This window comes from Pyrus communis, chromosome 14, assembly GCF_041283825.1.
Source record: "Pyrus communis isolate YQ-2024b chromosome 14, ASM4128382v1, whole genome shotgun sequence".
Taxonomy (NCBI): Eukaryota; Viridiplantae; Streptophyta; class Magnoliopsida; order Rosales; family Rosaceae; genus Pyrus; species Pyrus communis.
Window position 1 is genome coordinate 5,191,867 of NC_142578.1, and position 26,816 is coordinate 5,218,682.

General features: G+C 37.9%; 4 protein-coding genes across 4 annotated transcripts; 1 reads left to right on the top strand and 3 right to left on the bottom strand.

Moving 5' to 3' along the window:
• Window positions 1–502: 502 nt before the first annotated feature.
• Window positions 503–5,978, bottom strand: LOC137713802 (protein STICHEL-like 2). The gene is made up of 9 exons (XM_068453159.2): window positions 5,688–5,978; window positions 5,412–5,564; window positions 3,395–5,102; window positions 3,075–3,294; window positions 2,423–2,608; window positions 2,051–2,245; window positions 1,062–1,806; window positions 922–979; window positions 503–773 (listed from the first exon to the last, which is right to left on the bottom strand). Exons 3-9 carry the CDS (start codon window positions 4,994–4,996, stop codon window positions 699–701), a joined length of 3,081 nt encoding a protein of 1,026 aa, XP_068309260.2. The 5' UTR covers window positions 4,997–5,102; window positions 5,412–5,564; window positions 5,688–5,978; the 3' UTR covers window positions 503–698.
• Window positions 5,979–13,442: 7,464 nt separating this feature from the next.
• Window positions 13,443–16,529, top strand: LOC137713411 (uncharacterized). The gene is made up of 5 exons (XM_068452705.2): window positions 13,443–13,985; window positions 15,112–15,148; window positions 15,238–15,474; window positions 15,580–15,627; window positions 15,806–16,529. The coding sequence occupies exons 1-5, from the start codon at window positions 13,684–13,686 to the stop codon at window positions 16,316–16,318; spliced, it is 1,137 nt and encodes a 378-aa protein (XP_068308806.2). The 5' UTR covers window positions 13,443–13,683; the 3' UTR covers window positions 16,319–16,529.
• A 2,791-nt stretch (window positions 16,530–19,320) lies between these two features.
• Window positions 19,321–24,190, bottom strand: LOC137713466 (Haloacid dehalogenase-like hydrolase (HAD) superfamily protein). The gene is made up of 8 exons (XM_068452764.2): window positions 21,700–24,190; window positions 21,380–21,450; window positions 21,089–21,247; window positions 20,667–20,733; window positions 20,248–20,343; window positions 20,039–20,085; window positions 19,851–19,931; window positions 19,321–19,664 (listed from the first exon to the last, which is right to left on the bottom strand). The coding sequence occupies exons 1-8, from the start codon at window positions 22,018–22,020 to the stop codon at window positions 19,544–19,546; spliced, it is 963 nt and encodes a 320-aa protein (XP_068308865.2). The 5' UTR covers window positions 22,021–24,190; the 3' UTR covers window positions 19,321–19,543.
• Window positions 23,160–24,691, bottom strand: LOC148691119 (uncharacterized). The gene is made up of 4 exons (XM_088684627.1): window positions 24,460–24,691; window positions 23,895–24,127; window positions 23,687–23,777; window positions 23,160–23,473 (listed from the first exon to the last, which is right to left on the bottom strand). Exons 1-4 carry the CDS (start codon window positions 24,689–24,691, stop codon window positions 23,160–23,162), a joined length of 870 nt encoding a protein of 289 aa, XP_088540753.1.
• Window positions 24,692–26,816: the final 2,125 nt, after the last annotated feature.

Sequence of the window (26,816 nt, forward strand, 5' to 3'; positions counted from 1 at the left end):
AACTTTTTTTTACAGAGATTCAAATAAATGCACCTTACAATCGGCCGGGTGCTCATATTTCCTCATTTGAATAGAAAAGGGGCTGGAAACCTCCATTTTTTTATGTATGTAGGGTGAAGGTGCCGTAATAAACGATATCTTCTTGCATTGGAAGTAGAAATATCACTAAGCCGAAATATAAGTGGTTGTATGGTTAGCACTTTATTTTCGACCTTTTAGATAAGGCATGTATCCACATTTCATTTTATGCAAGGAAAGCTCCCTATGATTCCCATCAGTATTCTAGGCAGGGTAATACACTGCTTATTTTCTTTTGAGATTAATACTTCGGAGTCAAAAATTGGAGAATCCAATACTGAAGAACGACTTTCATGGAATGGGCGTTTGCATTATTGGATCGGGACGCCACTGTCTAGCACCCGGATGAACCCGTTTCATGAAAGTCCTAACATTGACTCCCATCAACTGTTTTCATAAGCATGTTGTACAAAACCAAACGAGATCGGAGAAAAAAACAGTTCTTGCTGGTATATTATATATAAAACCCTGAATCTGGGTCCTGAAAATATCAAAACATCAATCACACCTGTTGCAGATTGCAAAATATAGATCTAATACCATGTATGAATGTCCTTCAAGCTCCTCTGCCGCCATCATAAATTACGGCTATTTTCGCCAGGTACTACTCCTTTGTAGAACTACTTAGCAGTTGCACAGGGAAGAACCCAACACCCTAGGTTCGAGTTTTGTCGGTTATGTCTCAACTGCCAAGCCTGCAGATTTAACACTCAAATTAGTCAGGTCTTATGTCATTAAGCAGTGAAAGAACATCTTGAACTTTGTTTTTGGTCCTAAAACTTCAACAAAAGCAAATTTAAAATATTCCCAACAGATGATTAGTCCTTTAGTTTTTAATCATACCTTTCCCAAGTGAAGCGTTGAGGTTCTCCAACAAAGCAAGCCTGAGTTCTCCTTCAATCTGAATTTAAGACGAGAAGAATCTCAAACCCAAAGTTTTAAGGACACCAACATACAGAAAGAAGACTAACAGCAACACTTACGCATTCTCATCTATACAGCTGTCAGTGTTGTTACAAGCACCGCTGCAGAAAACATATGAATCATTTCCCACGAGACATGTGCCAAAAGATGTCTTGCTTGGGCTAGATAATGCAATCGTGTTTTGTCGTTTGGTGCAACAGGTCGTCTGAGAAGCATCTGATGAACGGAACTTCTTTTGAAACCTCAAAGTTCTAGGAAAACAGTTTGGTTGATGTTCAGGTTCTTCAAAAGATAAAACATGGCATTCATGATTGCTTCCATCGTCCTTCGAAGAATCAACCGCTAATCCAGGTGCCTCTGATGTGTTGTCTTCAAATGATCTGCGGGATGAGGCAGTCCTTGTGCTGAGAATATTTCCTTCACTATTTCTCAAAGTACTTACCACCACCATTTTGTCACTGCAGTTATGTGGCACTCGATAAGAACACTCAGACAAGCAAGGTAAAGTAGGTCTGTCGCTTAACATAGGCTTTTCAGAAGTGTGCTCAGAATGGTCTGACTCAGTTCCACGTTCTGTAGATGATTGTGATTTCTGCTGCATTCTGCGGGAACAGCTGAACAATGTAAAAGATGTCTTCTTCACTTTCGCATACTTGGAATCAGAAGCACAAGGTACAAGATTGATCCTGATCTCCACATTGCAACCACATATAGATTGAAGTGAATTTGCAATGATCTTCCATGACTTTTCAGCCTTAGATACATAATCGGGATGGCAGAATTCCAATTCAGCTATTGCTAAACCTACATTGAGCATTACTCTGTTAGTGCACATGAGCGTAAGAAAATCCATTTCCGTCTTTTATAAACATGAGAACATTTTGCGTGTACGGAAATGTCATATAACAAGCCAAATTAAGAAGATAAAGATGTTGATCCAGCTCATCCTGATTTTTATCTCCCCTAATTTTTAAATATGTTTGTATGTGGTTTTTACCATAATTTGACGATTAATGATCATGTACTAGATACTAGTAGACGTATGTACCTTGACCAACAAGCAAGGAAGACAATTTTCCCTGTTTCTTAAGAAAATTCTTGAGTGAATTGGATCGGCATAAATCTGTAGTTCTCTTCCATATGGCTTCCAACTTTCCATCACTATCCTTCCGCATGCCCAACTTGTCTGGTATCTCTAAATTGCATGAACAAGTGGCACGATTCTTGAAGCTCTCCGCCGTCGCTGTGGATGATATACCGCCATAATAACAAAATATATCAGAAACCAAGGAAAAATATCCTTGATATGAAAGTTCGACTAAACTAACGAGTTGAAGTTATGGATAAAGAAAGGCCTTTTCCATGAATGAAATTAAAATGTAAGGTATTCGTCAGAGTCAGCTAATACACTTATTCTCACCTCTCTCTTGTGTACTTCTCAAACACAATTTTGTACCATTTCCATCCAAGGACGAAGACTCAACAGAGCTTAGCTGCAACAGAGCTGCAGTAAGCCATGTCGCTTGATTTTTGGACACCCTTAATTGCTTCTCAGTTTCAGAGAATATTCTCAATCCATAGCTCAGTTTCTGCAAGTCCGTTTCAGCTGCAAAGAAGAAAATTGAGACAACAACCTTAGTATAAGCATATAATCATGAGATGACAGAGTAATTAACAGCAGTAGACATAACGTAGGCACGATGACCACTCTAACCAACAAACATTTTAAAAACAGATTCATCATATACATCGAAGAAATAATAGGCATATTGAAATATTAACTTATGAGGACAATGCATGAGAAATTTATACAAGATAGATCATAGATGACTCCTTGTAACAAGTTCCAAGTAGTACTCAGTTCATCTATGAGGACACTGAGAAAAACCATTAATAATTAATTTACTTCACCATTAATCAAAACCAAAATAAACAAAATTTTGGGTCTAAAAATCATCCTCAAAGAACTATCATTTCCTGTATAGATTTCTGATGGAGCTTTTGGAGAGTAAGTACTAAGTGAGAGTAAGTACTAAGCGACAATATTACACGTGCAATGTTAGACTACTTACACGTGTGTCTACTGCAGAAATTTTTTCGGACTTCAGAAGCATTGTCCTGACATTTACCAGCAAGAATGTCCATAACAAGATTTGCCAACTGTGATATCAGTTGCATGGGATCAATCTGAGATCTCATCAACTCCCTGGCCCTTATTACTGTATTAGAAGTGTCAGATGACAATGCCAGATCTAGCAAACCGAGTAATTCATCATCCGAGACAACTCCAATCTGCATAACAACAAAACAGAAATTCTCATGTAAGTATTGGATAAATAGAGTGTGCTATATAAACGTAAATAATGAATAAAAACAGATGCCAAGAACTTACAAGGTCGTATGCCAGGCCCATTGTGATTTTTTTACCAAGCAAACTTAGCTGATCAAGCATCATCTCTGCATCCCTAAGTGAACCGTTTGACTTGGCAGCAATGAAGTCTACAGCACCCTGATCAAATTCAAGACCCTCTTCAACACAGATTCTCCCCAATCTGCTTGCAATATCAGCATCCTTAATCTTTGGAAAGTGAAACCTTTGAGACCGTGACACTGCACTTCGGGGAAGCTTATCGACATCAGGAGTGAGCATCACGAAGACAACATGTTGAGAAAGGTTATCTATGCTATTCAAAACAGTTGCCCAAGTTTCCCCGCGCATCAGGTGGCACTCATCAATAATGAAAACCTTAAACCGTGACGAAAGTGGAGGAGTAGCTGCATTCTTAATAAGGGATCTAACCCTGTCTCTTAGATTGATTCTCACAGAATCAACTTCCTTGATGTCCCTGCTCCTTCCAGAAAAATACAAAACACATTCACAGCAGAGACCACATGGCCTATGCTTCTCATGTGAAAGGCAATTTAGTGCTGCAGCAAAAATCCTTGAGGCAGATGTCTTTCCTGTACCACGAGGGCCATGGAATAGATAGAATGAGGTTATTCTCCCTCTAGCGATAGCTCCCAAAAGAGACATCGCTACTACATTTTGTCCCACTAATTCATTAAAAGATTTTGGCCTGAATTTCTGACTCAGACTCCTAGGGTTTTCTGATCGTGGACTCATATCATTACGAATGTGTTTCGAGCTCCTCTGGTCATAAAGCGCACTCTCATCTACATTCTTGTATAGCAGAGGGTATTCGTCTACATTGAAGGGAAAATTAGCTTCTCTGAATCGAGGGGTTCTTGACCAGCAGCAGCTGACCTCGCAACTAGGGCGATTGTGATCCACAGCATCAGCCTCTTCATTTACAAATAAAGATGCACTATGGCTTGAAAGAGCATCACTTGCTGAGTGGCACGGACTGCAAACTTGACTAAAATTACCAACTTTCCTGGATGAATTTACATTATTTTTGCGTTGTGATTGTCTCCTTGATGCAATCTGATCTAATCTTTCTAAATTTGATGACCTAACAGCTGCTTCATAATCCCCATCCTCCAAACGATTGATGCCTGTCAAGGCCAATCCTTTATCCATTTGACCACCGCAGTACCTATCGCTGAGTAATTTATTTTCATAAACATCTTCCTTATCTGATACTGAAAAATCAAATTCTTCAACTTGTTTGCTCCTAATTGGACGACTCCCTGTGCTTCCAATCCACTCGGAATTCTCATGCAAGATCAACCTAGATTTTCCTAAGCCACGATCTAATTCAAAATCATCTATGTAATCTCCTCCTTGTCCATACAGACCCGGATTTTTTGATCTAAAAGAATGATGTTTGCCAGAGCCACCTTCTTGGAAACTATTCATGAACCGCACAGAAATGTCATTACTCGAATTCGTTTCCCAGTTCACATTCTCAACCAAAGCAGAGAACTTGCTCATAGAATTAGTATCAGGATCCCTTAGAGACCTCACCCTCCTCAGTTGCACGAGAGTTTTCGAGATAGGAATATCAAAAGAATGTCGCCGCCCATCCATCATTTTCCCGAAAAAAAAAAAAAAAAAAACAACCAATCAAACAGAATACTCAGAATTCGCCCTCTAAATCCAAATTTCAGAACCCCAAAAGAACCTATGCATTCCCGACCTGAAAGAGGCAAGCCAACAATACAAACATCAAAAAGGACAACGGAAAGAACCTCTAATAAAAAAACTGGTAAAGAATGCGGTGGCCTTGATTTCTCAGAAAACCCTAAACCACAAAACTGGAAACAGAACATACACACACACACACACACACACTTATACATATACATATACATATATATATATCAGCATTGCCATATTAGAGAATAAAAATCAAAACTTGAGCATTTTTACAGAAGCAAAGAACAATGCAGGACCTTTTTGCTACAGTATAACACCATGAAATTCACAAGAGCCACTTTCTTCTTACCTCTGGACTCCAAAATCAAAAACCCAGAAAGCCATTTCCACCATTTCCAAGAAAAAGCATCAAAACCTCACTGCTGATTACCCCCTTCCACCAAAACCTGCAGTCCCATTCCCATTAGCCCAAACCACCACCATCCAGCTCAACACCACACATCTAGAGAAAGATGTAGAGAGAGAAAATAGTCAAAGAGAGAATCTAAAAGTTCAAAATTTAAACAAAACAACAAAAAATATTCAAATGCAAACAAAAAAGGACAAAGTTTGAGCGAACCCAAACCTCCGAAATAGAGATTAATCCGAACCCGCTTCGAAATTGGGGAAATTTTTCAAATGGGCAAGCGTAAAAATCGGAGTAGAATAAAGCCCCAAACCCTAAAAACAGAGGAGGTCTTGGTGGTTGAGCTCCGTGGAGGAGGAGCAAGAGGCAGGGGAAGATAGAGAAGGAGCGGCCAGTGGCAGAGTTGTAAATGCGCTGAATGCGAGGGGCGGTTGGGTTAGGGAGTGCCATTCAGATTGCGAGGGAGGAGCCGACGTGGACAGTGGGGAGAGGACAGAGATAAATTTGGTCAGAATTTTTCTGATGCTTGTTGCAGAGTTTATCTGCAGAGAGAGGAGAGAGAGAGAGAGTAACGTAGGTCGGCTTGTCAGTCTCGGAAACTGAGAAGGGGTGTTTTGGTAATTTCGCACTCGGCGGTTTTAGTTAGTTTTGTCCCGGGAAAGAGCTGTATCTAGCGGTAGATTCCGTGCGTCCTTTTGCCTTTTTCCCACGCGCATGAGTAATTTTTTTTACCATGGTTCTGGGGTTTTTTTTTTTTTTTTTTTTTTTTTTTTTTTGACCATGGTTCTGTTTGTTTCCCGGGAAAATGGAGGAAAAGTCAAGAAAGTTTGAATTATTTGTGAGTCTGACTGTACAATACGCGCATGAGTAATTTTTTTTACCATGGTTCTGGGGTTTTTTTTTTTTTTTTTTTTTTTACCATGGTTCTGTTTGTTTCCCGGGAAAATGGAGGAAAAGTCAAGAAAGTTTGAATTATTTGTGAGTCTGACTGTACAGTAAATTGAGGTGACTTTTTTTTGGAAATGAATCATCGCCTATCCTTTTCTTAAGGATCATAAGGATTTTGTAATTATGTCTGTTCATCGTACATCATACGGTTAGAAATTATTTAAAATTTAAAATTCAAATATAAATAGTACTTAACAAAAACTAACCATAGTATACAATAAACGGACACAATTGCTGAATCTCTAGGAAAATGATCCAACAAGAATTAATTTCCACTTTTTCTATACGCACTACTTCGCTGCTAAATTTTAATCACAAATAAACATATGTTCAAATAATTAAAATTAAAATGGATGTTTTGATATAGGTGCTTCGCTTTTGAAATTCTTAGATTTAACAAACATAGATTTTAAACTTTTGATCAAACATTCTTATCTAATTTTTAATAACAAAAATTACATATATTTGGTTTACCAATCAAATGACAAATTAATATCACCTAAATCCTAAAATGTGGGAAATATATTATTCCATAATTCATTTCAAACGACACTTTTCATTACTCAAATAAAAATATCATTAAAATTCTAAAAATACAACTAACATCCTATAACCTATTAAACATAACGTACCAATTATGGACATGATACCTGAATGCATATATGTATTAAACATAACCTACCAATAACTTGGTACATAATTGGTACATTATATAATCTTAGTTTTGGTACGTATTAATATTTTGGTATATTACAGATTACTAATTTTGGTATGTTATGTGATTTTTGTTTTAGTATGTACCATGGTATTGGTACAATGTGTTAACCTAACTTTCGTACATACAATCTAGTGGTACGTTACCCTTAAAAAACAGAGAATTTTTCATATTAAAACTTTGTATTAAAAATTAATTATATCAAATTCTTAACAATTAATTAATGGGACAATGATTCAATCAAAATTTTCAAACTTATTTTCTTTCCACGAATTTAGGGATTTTAGATATGATCAGTTTCAATATAAATAACTCTTATTTTCATTTTTTTTTCTTTAAAATTTACTTAAAATGATGAGTTGGAAATTTAAAAATGACATGGATAAAGATGGAAGCACCTTAATCAAAATACAAAGTGTTTTAATAAAAAGTTGAAAACCCACAAATGTTTAATTAATAAGATGTAGAATTGGAGTGCTTTTATCTAATTTTGCCAAATTAAAAATATGATTGGACACGTGTCCATCTATTATTAGGGGTTTAACTGCAGTTGCTGCTATTCTTTCAACAGTGGAGTAGTTTTTTATTTTTAATACTACAAACATATAGGTATTTGAGGCTTTATGTAACATGGCCTCTTTGGAATTTCATAAACAAGAATAGTAAGTTTTGGACTTACCTATATATGAAAATAATTGACCGAAAGTGTGTTTCTTATTGTGATACTAATATAAGTATATTATCACCTACGTAAAAGATGAAATGTATTTTTATTTTTTTTATTTAGGGCATGTTTATATAAGAGCATCTCATTCTTATGTGGCATGATATGGATTAACAACAAAGATGATTAACATCAATTTAGAATAAATTTGAGGTTCTCTTCCAAATTATTCGTTTGTTTACTTACAGAAGAGGAATGAAAAGTACTGCAAGCCCCACATAAAATTTGGAGTCCGATTAACAATGTACAATTTTAATGGAACGGACATTATTTTCATTCTAATTTATGACAAATAATAAATTGCTTGGCTTCAATTCCTCCTGCTTGCCCCAGTTCCTGATTAGTAAACATGCCCTTATGATTAAAAGCGTTTTCCTACCACATTATCCATCTTTTTATTAGTCAAAGTTAGCAAACTATTTGCTAACTCGTCAATTTAAGGACAAAATGACATGGTCGTATTGAGTCGTGTGTTATATTGAAGTTGAACTAGTCATAAGATACACACACTTTAAGCATGTCGAAAGAGTTTAACACAGACACATCTACGACTCGAAAGCATTTCTACTCAAGACTAAGTCGCTAACATTACTCCAAAAGAACCCCAAAAGTCTATGATCTTTGTTGTTGTTTGGAGCTACCAAAAAATGACAATCACTAGATCTTGTTGAAGAGAACTTGTAAGCTCTAGAGAGAGTACTACTGTACCTGCAGAAAGAGAACTGATAATATTAACTCTTTGCAGAGCCATGGGGAAGTATAAATGGCAGTGATCTATCACCATGCTTTTGCAGCTTTGAGATATGGCGTGAGAGACATGCTCCAGAAAAAGTATTGACATGTCATGGTGGCATGGCTTTGCCAAAGTAACACCTACAAATTTAGCTCTTTGCATAGCAATGGGGAAGACAGTCTTCACTGCATTTGCACCTATGTTTTGACACATATATGACTTTTACCTTTATACATCCAAATAGTTGGATTGAAAATTTTCTTCGGATCCCCGACTTCGGAGCTCATGAACCAGCAATTCAGACCATTTAATTTAAATTTTGTGGTTTTTGTTGTTCCATCTCATTGATCCACCTCACACACAATCTCTCTCTCTGACCCTCAGATATCTCTCTTTCTTAAATGGTCCGAATTGCTTAGTCTGCAAGCTCTGAAGTGCAAAATTCGAAGAAAATCTCGGTCCAAATAGTTAACAATAACACATTTTTCTGACAGCGAAATATAAACGGTTGGGTAGGTTGGTCCATAGTTAGTGTTGGTATTTATGAATCGTTGGCTTTCCTTTTCATTAAATTGCACCAACTGTCCATGTGGCGTAAGGTTATATATTAATGTCATTTATACGCGTGCTGGAAAAAGTTCTACAAGATCTCAATAGTTATTTTCTATTGGATCCATATCAATTTCCTTCCAAGTCGAACTTCCCATTCAATTTCGACAAAGATTCTCTCCTCTCTGTTTTTTTCCTTCCCTCTTTTCCTGTTTGAACGCTCAAGATTTTATCTTTATAAAGAAAGGAAAAAGAAGAAAAAAAAATACTATAAGAGGAGGGAAGGGAGGGAAACAAAAAAGAAAGGAGAGAGAATCATTATCCTTCAATTTGGGTTATATTTATACGAACATATGTCTCACATGTAAGGATAAAGAGGTATTTCAAAAAAGATAATGCCTATGTTTCTTTATGGGTAGACTCATTTGTCTTCACACTTACTGCTTTTACTGTTGAACATTACAATCATAACCGTATATTTTTTTTTTACTATCATCTAAAGATCGTATAACTATAAAAAATCATTCAATTAGGAGATTTTTTTTTTTTTTTTTAAGGGACAACTAGTGGCAAGCCACAATTATCCACATCTTCCAGGGGTCGAGAAGACTCATAGAGGCATTTCAGCCTCCCCCTTCCGTGTTAAAACAATAAACGGTATGGTTGAAGATGCTCTAAGCCAACACACCAATAGTGTTTACATTAGCCCTTGGCAATATTTTATTGTCTAGTTATTGTCTTGGGGGAATTACACTTGTTTTTTAGTACAAGTAGATACCAGGTTTGCTATGACTTTTTAACGAGAACCAGTTCGCGCGTATTGGTATCAGTCTCGATTTTAAAAGATTTTAGATGTTATGGTCGTAGATCAAGACGGTTTGTTTAAAAAAAAAAAAAAAAGTAAACTGCTTGCTTAAGTTAAGCTTGAATAGGTAAATCAATCATTTGTCCTTGTGGATCGAACATTAATCCTCTCATGCCTACTAATTGGTGTACTTGGGATGCATTTCCTTTAGCTCCCAAAAAGGACTTCATATGGACTGGATCAAAGGGGTCGGTTATCCTAAAATTAGGATTCATTTCTTGTTGCAAATATCCACTTGTAGCATACCATATCTCAATAAATTGGCGTAATTTTTCTACCGCATGTACATTTCCATAATTATGGTGTTATTCCAAAATAAAACTTTGTTGTTCAACATTTTGGACTAGCCACCCATTAGAAGGTATTGTTAAAAGATCACCAATTCCTAATGAAATGGATGTAGTAGTGGCTTGTCGGAATCCCAGAGTTTTTACTTGATTTAGGATGTGTGATGTATATGCCATTCTGAATAGCATTTCCTGCTGTGGTTTGAGAAACAAATGGTGTACCATTGTACCCTTGAATCCACAAGCCCTGGTAGAGGACCAAGAAATTACTCGACCCCGTACATCTGTGCCAGTCACAATGGTATTGTTGAAACTTGCTTGAACATGAATAACAGGAGCATAAACTTAAACATTTTGGAGCTACAAAGATAGTTATTAAATCGTTAGCTCTTAAAACCAGCAATTTTAAGACCAAAGAGTCGGGTGGAAAAGGGGGGAAAGTTCTCCTTTCCTGGTTCTCCTGTATCGATTTCTAGGTTTCGTTGTAAACCTAATTGGTTACTTCCAATTACGTAAATCAATAGTTCAAACCGCACTCAAAGGTAGGGCATTTCCCATTTTTATAGGAACTTCTGTACCAAAAACAATAATATCTCCAATTATAACCCCTCAATCTTCCGAAGTTCTAAATAATCTACTGATCAAACACTGCAATGCCAAACTGCTCTACATTCAGCCGTGCCACAGTAACCCCCAAAGCGATCTTCTTCTAGGGTGAAGGGCCCTAAACCATCATGACACAAGGGAACGGGAAGCGCAATAGCAACCCCAGCCTGAATAAATGTTCAGTTGCCCCCTACAAGTTTCCTACCCACTTTTTGGGCTAGGCCAAACCAATCTAAAATGTTCTGGTAGAATCCAATCTGGTCAGCCTAACATCTTCAAACTATGGACTGGGCCAGACCATATTTAGTCATAGAAAATTTGAAAAAATTGGCGTGACAAAGTGGAAAACAAGAAGATTTTGAATAAAGTAGACCAATTTGATCAAATATGAAATTAAACCAATCGATGAGTCATGTGTTAAGCCGTTAGCTCGATATAATGGTTGGATATAGCGAAATGTGGGTAAATGCACAAAGCCTACATGTAGAGGCTTGAGATCTTGTTTTTATTGTTGATTGATTTCCGCACATTGTTAAGAATAATATCACTAAATTACAGTAGTAAGTAACACGAATTGAATCTATCAAAGAAGAACAAAGAAACGTAAATAAACAAAAGTGGCTTATCAAAGGTCGAAGAATTTTATAAAAAGAAAAAAAGGAGACATGTGAGTAGTCTCATTCTACCAAGGGAATTGTCTTGAACGTTGCCAACATGTTCCTCCCAAATACAGTCATGTTTTGTGTGAGAGAAGGAGAGAGAGAGAGAGAGAGAGAGGGAGGGACCATCCAAATGTTGTGAGTTGCTCCATGCATGCATGTTTTGATGTTTTCACATATTCCACACCAACTCAACTCTCCGGGATTCAAATTTTCCTGCAGCTTTCGAATTCCCAGACCAGCAAATGTTATAGTTTTTTAAGAATTTGTCAGTGCATGGAAGCTTTTTTCCTCTTGGATTTTTGACAAGAAAATATAAATTATATATACAGTTTAAGGAAGGGATTCCTATTTTATTTCTATTTTTTTTTAATTGAGGGTTAGTTGTGGCGTCCACATTACATTAAATTTGAACGATATGAAATGTCTATTTTTCAAGTTACACCTCATAAATCATCCTTACAAGATGTTAGCCAAATTGAAAATATTTGAGGCATTTAATTGAGTTCAAAGAAATTGATGAATATTAAAAATTGCACTATGACAATTAAATGGACAGTTGGTCTCGAATTCAATTGAATTTTTGCATACATGATATACGATTCAAGGCTTATAAAATAAAAAGTTCGGATCATTGAGGTTCGATATGGAATGAGTCCTACAACTAATCTCTATTAAAATAAAATAGATTTCTTCTTAAAAGGTCTATATATATTCTTTTTGTTTCATGATTTAATCAGAAATTAATTAGTTTGCACATATGCATGGGATGATGAAAGTTAAAATGTGTAGGTGGAAAGCTCAATAAAAATTCATCTGTGTTTCTGCAGCTGCCATTCAAGCTCATTCAAGGGGATTTATTATTTCAACCATAGGGTTTGTGCGTTTTTTGAACGTTATAACTTATATCTCTCTTTTAATCTTTTTGTTTTCAGTTGCTTTGCAAAGATAATTATTTATCAATTTTTGAATTAATTAAATGTATTGGATACACGTTAGAATTAGAAAATAAAATAAGAAGAGAGCTACGATGCATGCACAAAGATACAGAGATTTAACACGACATATGAATAATAAAAAAAAAGAAACGCTCTATGACTATAAGGAAGTACGACACGACAAAGAAATATGATACGAAAATACGGAGGAATATCTCCATGTTCATGCATCGTAGAAAGAGAGAGTGCATGACAGAGCTGTCTTTGAAAATGGCGAAAGCAGGTGCCGTTGAAAATCATGGGAGTTGTAGACACACGAGTAACTACAAATTAGGACAAATTAATAATCTAGTTAAGATTATCTCTCCAAGGTATACTCATTTATGCCCTTGATTTACTCCCATATACATATATTAATCCTTCCATTTTTTGACAAACATGGATAAATTAAAAAAAAAAAAAAAGCATGGATAAATAAAATATTGCATATAGGTCAAGATCATTGATTCGACAAGTTTTGGTTGACTATGTGTTTTGATCAACGCTCAATCAAGCTTTTGCGATATTACTTGTCCATGTATTTTAGTATAGGTGAATCAAAATTAATATGTACAACTGCCAGCCGCCTGAGTTTATAAGATTCATCAAACCATCCACGTGGTGAGGCGGTCACTCCAAAATGGGCACGAACACAAGAAGTAAATTAAATTTCAATCAATGTACATATCAACCACATACAAAGGGGATTTAATGCCAACAAACAAAGAAAAGGAATAATGAAAATCATGAAAATAACAGGACAATAATGCAACCACAAATTAGTGCCAACCCCACGGGACAGATACAGGTAACAGACTCCTCCCGATACCATTGCCACTAAATAATTTTTAATTCTAATTTTAATTAATTTAGAAAAACAAAATAAAATGAAAAGCAAAACAAGTAAAAATAATTTTAGCGGATTAGAAATTAGCCCAACAAGAAACGCTCGCTTTATTCACTCGAAGACACTGTCTTTCACTCAGCCAACAGAAAGTTGCACCACTGTGGAAATTTCAGGAATGTCAATTTGCGTCTGATCTTCAACCCCCGGAGAGAGAGAGAGAGAGAGAGAGAGAGAGAGAGAGAGAGAGATAGATAGAGAGAGATTTAGAGAGGGTAGAGAGAGAGAGAGATAGAGGGGAGAGAGAGATGGGTGGGGTTACTTCATCCATGGCTGCAAAGTTTGCATTTTTTCCACCGAACCCACCATCCTACAAGGTACTGAAAGACGAAGCCACAGGGCTGTTGCTACTGGATCCGCTTCCCCACCGCGAAAACGTCGACGTTTTGAAGTTTCCGACGCGCCGCGGCAATGAGATCGTCGCCGTCTATATCCGCCACCCAATGGCCACGTCCACGCTCCTTTACTCTCACGGCAACGCCACCGATATCGGCCAGATGTACGAGCTTTTTGTCGAATTGAGCATTCACCTGCGCGTCAATCTCATGGCGTAACCTCTCTCTCTCTCTACCCTTTACTCAAATTTTGAAGCTTTTACTGTTTTACCGTTTTGGCTCTCTCTTCTCTGTGTGATTGTTTTTGGGTGTGCTGATGAAATTTTGATGAATTAGCAGTTTGCCCATTTGAGAAATTTTGGTTTTGGGTCTGCCATTGGATATTTGTTGATTATTCTGGGTACTTACTCCGATGAGGAACTTGTGATTTAATTTTAGAAATATGAATATCATGGGAGTTTTGATTTAGATACATAAAGTTTCTTAAGAGTTATGGTTAACCCAATTGTAATTTTGGCGCAATCAATCGATTAGAAACATATTTCGATTCTTTTTCCGAGTAAAGCTTGTAATTTTATACAACGAGTTAGAGTGCCATTTCGATTTTTTCTTACTGGTTGTGGTGGTTGTCAGTTTAGGATCAACGGTCCAACTGGAATAGGTGGTTTTTAAAGTGTCAAGGTTATGGAAGTGTCGAAAACCTTGTCGGTTTGAAAAGAATAATTTTTTACCATGTAGTTCTGCGATGGAACCAAATTTTGGTTGGTTAAAGCTGAAATGGCAAACAGAGGTGCCTGGAGAAATTGTGAAAGTTCAATTTGCACTCCCTTCAGTACTTCGGAGGCTAGCCTTGAAGACGACTTTCCTTTAGATGTTCAGATATGGATACATCACCAAAGATACCGATTATGTGCAGACCTCGGTCCAAATATGTTTGTATAATTTGAACTGGTTTATACCATCCTTCCAACTTCCAAGTCGAGTGTAACTGTTTTTGGAGGGGGAAACAGGAATTGTTTTCAGTTTTATCTTTGCATCAAGAAAAACGTGTTTAGCAACAAAATGTGTACGGGCTTTGCAGTGTACGTGCCAATCCCCTTTTTTAGAGTGTTCCAGTCATTGATGCTGGATCACCCTCCAAAGTTATGTCTGCTAGTCCAGAATATTGCTTCTGATAAAGCTCATAGAACTTCCTTTCATATTCGAAGTTATGTTTGATTTGAACTTATCTGCACAGATTGTTCCAAACCTAACACCGGAACATATAAATTTGTAGGAGACATTTTCTTTCTGAAAGAAGTGTGGAAAGCATTCTGAATCATATTATTTGAACCTGTGCAGGTATGATTATTCTGGCTATGGGCAGTCCTCAGGCAAGGTAAGTGCAGTACGAATTATCTGCTTGTGTTTCAATTTGCAATAGAAAGGTTTGTCTGATAGGCCCATCCGTGTACCTTTTTTCTGCAGGCCAGTGAACATAATACTTATGCAGATATTGAAGCTGCATATAAGTGTCTTGAAGAGAGGTATGGTGCTAAGCAGGAAGACATAATCCTCTATGGTCAGTCGGTTGGAAGTGGCCCGACTGTTGATCTTGCTGTCAGTTTGCCTCGATTAAGGGCAATTGTGCTGCATAGTCCTATATTATCTGGTTTAAGAGTCATGTATCCTGTGAAGCGCACGTACTGGTTTGATATCTATAAGGTTAGATTCTTGATACCATTTTATGATGATTTTTATCGAAATTCTTTATAAAGACAATTTTGATGCATGTGTATGTGTCTGAACCTGATTTTCATTTCTGTGCAGAACATTGATAAAATCCCACTGGTAAAATGTCCTGTGCTGGTAATACATGTAAGTACTGCCTTTTTCCATGAACTAAATTGATTGCTGGAATTTTTCTACTTTGCATACGTTTGACACGTGAATTACATTTGAGCTTTCATAGATGACTAAAGCAGAATATCAAATGGATTTTGCCAAGTTTTTATTTTTTTGTTGGTTGAAATTTCTGATTGTTATTCTTCTGCAGGGAACATCTGATGAAGTTGTGGACTGCTCACACGGCAAGCAACTTTGGGTACTTTGCCAAGAGAAATATGAACCTCTATGGCTCAAAGGCGGAAATCACTGTAATTTGGAGCTCTATCCAGAATATATTAGACATCTCCACAAGTTCATCTCAACTGTCGAAAAATCACCTTCGTGTAGGATTACTTCAAGAAAAAGCACAGGCCACAGGAAAAGCACGGACCGTATTGAACATCCTAGGAGGAGTGTCGATTTTTACGAGGCTCCAAGAAAGAGTACTGATCGGAGAGAGAAATCAAGGAAAAGCACTGATAGACCTGAAAAGCTGAATATTAGTGAATACAAGTTCAATAACATTGACAAGGTAGACAAGTTTAGAATCCCTGTTGACCAGATAGAGAAGTCACGAAGAAGCGTGGAATACCGTCATGAGAAATCCAGGAGAAGCGTCGACTGTCAGCTAGAAAAACCACGGAAGAGCGTTGACTGGCTGGACAGAATTCGACCTAGGTAAAATCTCGGGTCAAAGGAATTGGGATTGGGACAAAGAAACATAACAGCAGTTGGATATGGGGAAAATATTTGGGATCTAACTTAAGGTTGTAGAGTTTGGGGTTTCGACAAAAAGTTTGTGGTTTTTCGGAATGTGCAATCTTTGTTATTTCAAGTTCACATGTAACTTTGTCATGGCTTAATTGTAGAGTTTTGATGTGTTTTATGGGTCATTTTTTCCCTTGATTGTTAATGACAGAACTCTAACCTCTTTGCTTTTCTGCATTGAAATTTGAAAGGAAATGAAACTCGTTTATATCAAGGAATATGAATATCGTACCATTCGACCGGTATTCACCTCTTGTTTCTCTTCTTCTTCGACAGCTTACAAGCCTAGGAACCATTGCTCCTAGACAGAGAAGAGAAGGTTTTTGATATAAAAGTACTGACCGAACCCAGAAATAGAAAACCGATAGGAGCTGCGTAGTCCTATACCCTGCAAGTGCATGCAGAAACATAATTCATGAAACCAGATATCTTCAACTTCAAGCAAGCTCAGTGACTAGCTTGAAAAACTAAAGCTGTTTCAGTTTTCAAAGGTACTGAGCTTGCGCCGTGCGTGCTTAGTCACTGAGCTTGCAAGCTTGCTTGAAGTTGAAGTTTCTGGTTTCATGAAGTTTTTGTTGCACCAATTACAGTCGATAATACAGAGGTTAACTACATTTTACACTTTCATAGGTTTGAGTGATGTTGAAAATGGGTCACGATCCTTTTCCGGGAAGGAAATTTCGTTGCAGATTGTAAAATTTTGGCGAACGAAGATCATAACTGCTGCTATATATTCCACGGGATGCCGCCATGTCATGATTAATGTCTCTTTGATTAGATTAGAAATAGATTTTTCGATCTTCAAAAATATCGCTGAACTCGAACAAGACTATATGACTGATGCTTACTCATCTTTTAAGTAGTCAAATATTATTCAAATGGACAAGACACACCCACCGCAAGCCACCGTCCATAGTAGTAACTCTGGTGGTTGTTCTTTTAACTCCAGCCATCCGCCCATATTTAAATACCCTAGCTAGAGAACCTCTTGGATTAACTCACTCCCATTACTGCACACCGCCTCCGTGTTGAAATACTAATGCAAAGTTGTATTAATTGGCAACGCAAGTAGAATTAAAAATTCCTTGGTGTCAGGAAGGCCACGTACTGTATGTTTTACAAGTACGTGAGAGTGAATCTCCACCATGTAAACAGAGAGCTAAACCTCCACTGCGTAAAAGTGTCGTGTGAGAGAAGCCGTGTAGGTAGACTTTTCGTACAAAGAAAGTGTAACGTTAGGAATATTATATATTTAAATAATATTTTATAAATTATAGGACATGGTTGTTGTTAATTAGTATTAAGATTGGTGGTAAAATTTAAGAAAAATATTAAGCTCGAGAATGATAAAATGGACCGATGATGCAAAGTAGGTATAACCAGATATACATCGTATATCATCAACCATCATACAAGTACAATCCAATATCAAAAGATATACACAAATGAAAAGAGAGAGCTTACATCGTACTGGTGGAGATCTTTGTCGGGTAATTCAACAAAGAAATGGTTTGCCTTGACTGTACACATTCTGCCAGTACCACCCTTACCAGGGCGAAGAGGGAACCGCACTGACTGACTTGAGGGCGTCAGAGGTTGGATAGCCTGGCTATGTGCACACTCACGTCCTGTACGGGAAGGTCAGCAAGCTGCTCCTCCACTTCTGAAGGCTCGAGTGGCTGGGACGATGAACTTCCCCCAAATGAAGGCTGAGGGGAGACCCCTTGATAGGGAACTGTTGGGGGGGGGGGTGTGCTTGGTGCATCTCGGGGAATTGAGGTTGGCCTGGGCCACCAGGAGAAGGTGGCCCTAAATGGCCGCCGCCACCACCACCATCAGCACCTCCTTGCTGAGCCGGCCCTCCCATGCCTCCGCCTTGATATTCTTGTGGCCCACCATATTCTTGTTGAGCACGCTGGGAACCACGACCACTAACCCCATATAGTTCATGAGACTCGAAGCTTTTCCCTACTAGCTAGGGAGTTCAGTTCTGTACGAACTTGCATCAGGCTTATGCTCATGCTTGTCCGAACGATCAAGCGTGGTAAACCGATCACGAAGATACACACAACGATTAAAATAGTACGTTTCTTTTGTTTTCATATCAGCTAGACGGAGTTGAATGTCAGGAGGTCCTTCGATGAACAGTTGGAGCACTGCTACTGTGCTATACATGCAAAATAGGACTCTTCAACACAGCCAAAACAAACTATTAGATTGTCTTCAAACATTTCTAGAGACTTATCTATAGGAAGATTTTCCAGAATGCCAGATGCATCCCCCACTTCTCCTCGCAAGATTTAAACACGCAAAACCTTGAATGCAAGCTCGTACCTCATGAGAATATTTTTACCCATGCACAGTAGCGTTCAGTATAACTTCCATGAACTTGATCGCGCACTATGAAGGGGGATTTGGGAGAACTTTCCACTCATCAGATTTATGATCGAAAACTTCAAATCGCCCTGGCTATGTCCTCTCCACTCAATATGACGAGTTCGTTAAAGGAGAGACATCGCCAAACTCTTTTTTAAGTTTTCGATCCTAAAAGAGGTTGGTTGACTAATGTCCAAGTAAGAGAATTGGGTGAAGAAACTTATCATATGTTGCATCCACTCTCCCCGTTATTTCGAGAGTGGTTTCCCGAAGGCATTCAATCTAATCATCTTGATTTCTCTGCTGTCATGGTGATTGCACATGGAACATTATTGTATGGAAAACTAGATGAAGTTAAATAATATCTTTGCCAAGTTGGATGATGATGGTTACCATAAGTTAATTTCGAAGATATTACTTTCTATCAATGAATGTTCTATGCTGTCTCATGTTTAAGTTCAGAATCTTGTAACGGATGTTGTGTTGGTGGGGAATTAGTTTCTGGTGGACTGCTTGGAGATGGTCAGTTGAGGCTACATATCTCACGAGTGGTGGTTCTTCAATTATTTTACATACAGTTTGGTCTGACATAGCAACAAAACACCTTATTACATTTTCTCTCGAACATTCTAAATATGATCGGATGCATATTTACCGTCATTCGTTTATTATCTTAGTTGAAACCGCAGTCACCATCCAAGATATTGCAGAGGGAGGACATGCGTTGAGTGAAATTTAACCGGTAGGAACATATAAATGTAGGCTAGCTCACGTACTGCTTGAGAAGGCTTCTACAGAATCCCAAGTCAAATCGCTCCTCCGGGGGATCTCCAATGAAGTCAAAGACTGCATCTGCATTCTGAAAGTCTTCTTCGGCTGTGTACCTGAAAAACCAGATGTTTTAAGAAATGAAGTGAACATGTTTAGCATTTTAATGGCTAGACGTATATGACTAGCGATGATTACACTCAGCTCATGCTAATGAACTTTCTAACAAATTTGAAGTATAATCTTGAATATCAAGAAGGAAGAACTCTTGTTCATATGGTAAAATTAATTATATAAGTTACCCGCTTTTCGTTACTATACACTTCATTCCTGCAGCTTTGGCAGCTGCAAGGCCTATGCCGCTGTCCTCGATCACAACACAACTGCAGAAAAGGAAAGACATTGTTTTTTATCCTAGAAATATGAGGTAGAGAATTCATTTAGAACGTAAAATTTCAGATACATTCTCATTTTCTAGCATCAGAAATACCTTGAAGGATCAACACCAAGAGTGTTAGCCGCCAATACATAGATGGCCTGTCAAGGAGAATGAGTAGACTGTATAGGTTAGTGGCTAATAATCCATATACCTTCATCTGTTTCTAACATTGTCTGAGTGACAAGTGAAACTCAAAGAGAGAAACATGATATTATATGTAAAACAACATGAAATTCACATGAAGAGGGATCAAAGTTTACCGGATCAGGCTTCTTGCGAGGAACGACATCTCCTGCAAATATCTTGATTTTTTCTGCCCGTTCTGGTCCCAGCAAGAATGAAACTATTGCAGAGACCTTGAAATAAAAAAAGGTGGTTCGAACGTCAATACAGGATCAATCTATGCATCAGTATGTATTATTTCATAAATAAGAGTAGGATCTCTTGTCTTCAGCCTTCTGCTCTACCCCATAGTTTCAACTTCAGTATATTTGATTAGTAAATCAACAATGCCAATGTGATCAACACCAAATAGGTTTCGAAACACGCAAGAGTACATTAGGTTTTGATGATTACTTGTTAGTTCTTGCAGAGATAAGAACCCCAATTGTAGTCATCAGTCACAAGAGGACTAATTACACAAGCAATTAATGAAAATGTGAAACCTGATAAAGCATACCGCCTTCTCATTGGAAGTGCTGCACACAGCAACTTTAACTCCGTCTGCCAAAGCCTGGTCTATCAGCCTGTACAAGTTGATAAGAGAAACTCAGCAACCCTACATCTGAAATTTGAAATTCTATTCAAATAAACGTACTCGTCTACTGTTACCATTATCTTGTCATGTATAAAATTCTAAATGCTAAAGATTCTTATGCAACTGCTACGATTGCTAATGCACAAATCACGATCTACCTAAATACTTTTGATCATAGATGGACTGGAAGACTGATGTTGTCTGTGAAGAATACTAAAACTTCACTGCTAACATAGTTCATTACTTCCAGGTCCGGTAACCCGAAAATGCAAGAGATATGTAGCACACAAAAAATCACATAACGAATGTTTCATGCAAAAGCAGAAGATCAGATGGTAACCTACTTTGCAACTCCCGGTCTAAGAGGCAGCAACTTTTTCTCAATAAGGGCCATGAACAACTCCGTCTTTCGCTTGTGCAGTGAAGCTATGAATGCTTTTCGTTCTTCTTCACTCTTCGGAGCATTTTCTGGCCAACCCGTCTTGTTAAAATAGGCTGTCATCCTGCGAAGACCCGAACCATATATGGATACAAAAACTAAATCAAAGTCTGTTGACCAAACTAGATGTTGGCTCACATTTCATTCATACCAAATAATGCAAAGCTAGCTATAGAATATTTTGAGATACACTTACCTTTCTTTTCCACCTCCAATCTTGAGCAACTCGCCGTATAAATCGACATCCCAAGTAACACCCAGTTCTTTCTGTGCAATCAAGTATGTCATCACGTCACTAACCCATCAAAGTAATTGAGATTCAGGTTTGTCTTTCAATAATTTTCATCAAAATTATAGAAAACACAAATTGAAAGTTCCATTTTCTTTCGAAATTTCGCTGCTTACGAGCTCGCCAAGCAAAAATTCACAGCAACCCCAAAAGCAAGAAAACCAAGTCGTAAAATTTTGATGACAAAAAAGCACTAAGCAGAGGAAAGCAATAGAGAGAAAGTTTACCTCTTTGAAAGTGTCGTTGAAAGAAATGCGGTGCCCGTCCTTCTCTGTATCGACAAGCACGCCATCGCAGTCGAAGAGAAGAGCCGAAGGAAGAGTGGAAGAAGAGGCAGAGCAAGTGACCTCAGAAGTCGATGTTGTTCCAACCCTGCCGCTAAATGGCACCGTTGTTTTTCTAATCAGTATTCTTGTGCCCAACAGTGAAGATTGTAAGACCCTTTCGTGGGATTTGAGGTTGGCAATGGAGGTTGTCTTTTTTTGAGATAGCAAAGGTTTCGTAGAAGATAATGTTGCTAAGGAATGACAGACAGCCATCGACGCCATTTTAGAAACTCTCCCTTCAAAAGTTCAAGGGATTGAGTGATGAAAGTCTCTTGCTTTTGCGGGTTCTCTCAACGGTCCTCAACTAACTTATCCACACAGCCTTTCGGCTAGAGTGTGAACCATATGAGGCCCAACTAAAGAGGAAAATTTAAGATTAGGTCGTGATCGTGGTACGTCCGACCATTAAATATCGACATATCATTTGTATTATTGCTATTGACGATATTTTGATTATATAATTGTCGATATGCTTTCTAAGTAAAATTTTAGTATCCAACAAAAAGAAAAAAGGTGAAAGTTTAATGATGTTATATCGTCTTATTGGGTGGTATGACCTATATTTTTTCCATGTCAAGGAAAATTTTTATTGTCCGACACTTCACACCACTTAGCAATGTGACACTATTAAAAAAAAAAAAAACCTAATTGAATTAACAGTCCCAGTGACGATATGGATGAAACTTTTAACGTTGTGCTTAATTTTTAACGGATTTCACCACATAGGTTTAAATACTAATTTTTTTTTTACGACGGAAATATCTTCCGACTATCCTATTACCACGAAAACTATTAACTCAACTAAGCCAAAAAAAACAACGGTCGCTTTGTATTTGGTCCCACCTAACCTGGCAAACAAGTGTATTATGTTTCGATCAATTCGTTAAATACAACATGATCCGTTAAAGTAATGTATGTCACGACAGTACCCACTTCACTTGTTAAGAATTCTTATTTACAGTAACAAATAATAAATTATTTATTTCTCAAAATAAAATCATACCTTAGTTTTCCAACTCAAGGTGTTAGGACCTAATTCAACCTTGACCCGTTGCAGCAAGGTATAGTAATGGAGTATGGAAGTGATGGTGAAGAAGGGAGCTGAGCTCCTATTTTTTGGAATAATAATTTTTAATTCAATTAACCGTTGGAAGTTCACTACAACCATTTGGCCATATAAAGCCAAACAAACTAAGCTAGATGGCCATTTCAGCACAAAATAACAAAAGCATAACCAATTGTAACTAATCCCATGCTTAATACTAACTCACTTATTAAAAATGTGATTAAGAAAATCACATTGTTTACAGTTCATAACATTTCCCTCCCCTCCAAAAGAAACCTTGTCCACAAGGTTGGCATCAAAATTGGAACTTTGGATAGCTAGCAGTGAATGCATCAAAATCTTTCCAGGTTGCACCATCACTGGTACCCCCTTCCCACTGCACAAGAAGTTGAACTCCAGCTGCATTTCCCTTTTTGTACATTCTTCTCTGCAAGATTGCCATAGGCGTTTGTTGTTTCAAACCATCATCATGGACATAGGGCAAGGTAGTGCTAAGCACAATGTCAGGACCCAAATGTTGCTTAAGACAGCTAACATGGAAAATTGGATGTGACTTGCAGCCTTCGTGGAGTTTTAACTTGTAAGCTAATGAGCCTATCTTCTCCAAAACTTCAAAAAGACCATAGAATCGAGGATGGAGTTTGTGATAAGAGTGAGAAGCTAAGGATTGCAACTGATAAGGTATAAGCTTGAGATAAACCAATTACCCCACAACAAACTCTCTCTCAGTTCAGTGCCTGTCAAATTGCACCTTCATTATGTTCCTAGCTTTCTCCGAGTTTGATTTAAGTAGAGACAAAAGTTTATCCCAGGCTATCAAACTTTGCTCCACCATTTCCACTCTTGTTGTGCCACTCTCATAACCTGCAATGTGAGGTAAGGGGTATCCATAAACCAGTTCGAATGGAGTAAACTGTGCAAAAGTATGATAAGAAGTGTTGTAGCTCCACTCAAGTAGCCAATGTAACCATTTCTTAGGTTGTGCACTGGTGAAACATCTCAAATAAGTCTCCAAGCACCTATTGAGAACCTTAGCTTGGCCATCAGTTTGGGGGTGGTAACCTAAGCTTAAGCAGAAGGTTGAACCTTGTAGTTTAAAGAACTCATTCCAGAAAGAGCTCAAGAAGATAGGGTCCCTGCTACTAACTATAGATGCAGGCATGCCATGTAATTTGAAGACATGGTTCACAAATGCATGAGCCACAATGGAGGCAGTGTAAGGGTGTGCTAATGCCACAAGGTGGGCATACTTGAAAAGCCTGTCTACAATCAACAGTATAACAGATTTACCAGAGCACAAATGAAGATCCCCAATGAAATCTATGCTAATGTCTCTCCAAATACCTTGAGGAATGGGCAATGGTTGCAACAAACTTGGAAGAGCAATGGTTTCATATTTATGTTGTTGGAAAACTATGCACTCAAAAACAAATCTCTTCACATTGTTTTTCATGCCTGGCCAATAAAAACTATGTTTAACCCTCTGATATGTCTTAAGAACCCCCTCATGCCCTGAAATGGGTGTGGAATGATGCTCATTGAGAACCTTATCTCTCTAAATCGAAGTGGGATTGAGCACTATTCTTGATTTATACTTGAGCAACCATTGTCAACATGGTAGTGAGAGGTAGTTGTTGTATCTGTAGCTAAATCTTGCACATTTTGCAGGATCCATTCATTCTTTTCATTGAACCTCCTCAAATCATCAATCCACCCTATATAGGGATATGAAATAGCCTGACAAGTAACAACCTCTCCAGAGTGGGCATTGGTTTCTTCTTGATTCTGAGAGGTATGAACTACCCTTGAGAAAGCATCTGCAACCATATTTTCAGAGCCACTCTTATATTGGATCTCATAATCAAATCCAAGCAACTTAGATACCCATTTCTGTTGGAAATGAGCATGTGCTCTATTACTGAGGAAGTATCTCAGACTATGGTGGTCTGTTTTAATGACAAAGTGCCTCCCTAGCAAATAGTGTTGCCATTTCTTGATAGCTTGCACTATTGTCATCAGTTCTCTCTCATAAGTTGAGAGTGCTTGGTTCTTGGGACCAAATGCTTAACTACAAAAAGCAAGAGGTTTTCCCCTTTGTTGCAGCACTGCCCCTATGCCATTCCTCGATGCATCACATTCAATGACAAAGGGCACTGAAAAATCAGGCAATGCAAGTACTTGAGGAGAAACCATAATTTGCTTGAGTGTAAGTAAAGCCTCATGAGCACTAGAATTCCAATGAAACCCATCCTTTTTTGTCAACTTATAAAAGGGTTGGCAGATTTTGCCATAGCCTGGAATAAACTTTCTATAGTAGCCAGTTAGTCCTAGGAACATTCTCAATCCCTTTACATTTACAGGTTTAAGCTAATCAACTATTGCTTGAAGTTTGGAGGGATCAACTGCTACACCCTACCTAGAAACCACATGCCCCAAATATTCAACTTTGGATTGGCCAAAAGAGCATTTTTGCTTATTCACAAAAAGCTTATGATCTGTGAGTACCTGGAATGTTGTTTCTTAAATATGAAATGTGATCCTTCCATGAATTGCTATAGATGAGAATATCATCAAAGAACACAGCACAAATTTCCTTAAGTAGGGCATGAAGACATCATTCATTAAACTTTGAAATGTTGTAGGTGCATTGGTGAGCCCAAAGGGCATCACTAGGAACTCATAGTGTCCCTCATGAGTATGGAAATCAGTCTTCTCGATATCTTCTTCACACATTCGAATCTGGTGGTAACCAGATCGTAAATCAAGCTTGGTAAAGAACTGAGCCCCGTATAATTCGTTAAGCAAGTCATCTATCAATGGGATAGGGTATTTGTTTTTTTATGGTAATAGAGTTTGACTCTCTGTAGTCCATGCAAAGCCTCCAAGCTCATTCATTCTTCAACACAAGTAACATTTGGCAAAAAAAAGGGCTTCAACTTGGACAACCTGCTTGTAGTAACTCAGTCATTGCTTTTTCTATTTCAGACTTATGGAGATGACCATAATGGTAGGGTCTGATGTTTGGTGGTTTGGTGCTTGGCAGGAGATGAATCTTGTGGTCATGCACTTGTGAAGGTGGTAGAGAAGTAGGAATTCCAAATAGAGGTTCAAAGTCCTGTAATAAGTGTTGCAAGTCTTACAGTTGAGATGGAGTTAACTCAGAAGCCTCCATTTTAGAACCTTCCAGTGAGTAGAGCACCAATCCTAAAGTAGAATTCAAAAACTCTTTTTCCACATTGTGCAGAGATATTGCTTGTAAAGCAAGTAATGGCTAAAAGTTACTATGGAGAAGTTTATAATGTTGGTCATTCACTATGAATTCCATAGTTAAAAGTTGGAAGTCCCAGAGTATAGGGCTGATGGTAGATAACCAATCCACACCTAAAATGACATCACAGCCACCAAGTGGAAGAGTAAAAAGTGTATGAGTACATGTATAACCCTCTAGAGATATGAAAGCCTCCTTATAACAACCCTGACTCTTCACTTTCCCTCCATTAGCCACCACAACTTCAAAAGGTTTTGTGCTCTTCAATTGCCAACCCATTTGTTTCACTAGCCTTGAATCCGCAAAACTATGAGAACTACCAGAATATAGTAAGATTTTCACTGTTTAGCTGCCAATGAATCCTACCACTTTCATAGTTTGAGGTGTTTGTTTGGATAGAGTCCCAAAATAAGCGCATTCACTAAGTTCCATATGTTGTATCTCAACCAATGCATCATCAGGTGGTTTAAATACTTCCTCATCCTCTCCTAGGAAATCAATCATCAACAATTGTTTCTGGCCACACTTGTGTCCACGAACCCACTTCTCATCACAGAACCAACAGTCACCCTTTTTTTTTTTTTTTTGAATTTCTTCAAGTGAGAGTTTATTGAGTGGTAAGTTAGGGAGCCTATGATGGGCAACATTGTGGGGATTAGGAGGCAGTGGTGTGGGTTTGTACTG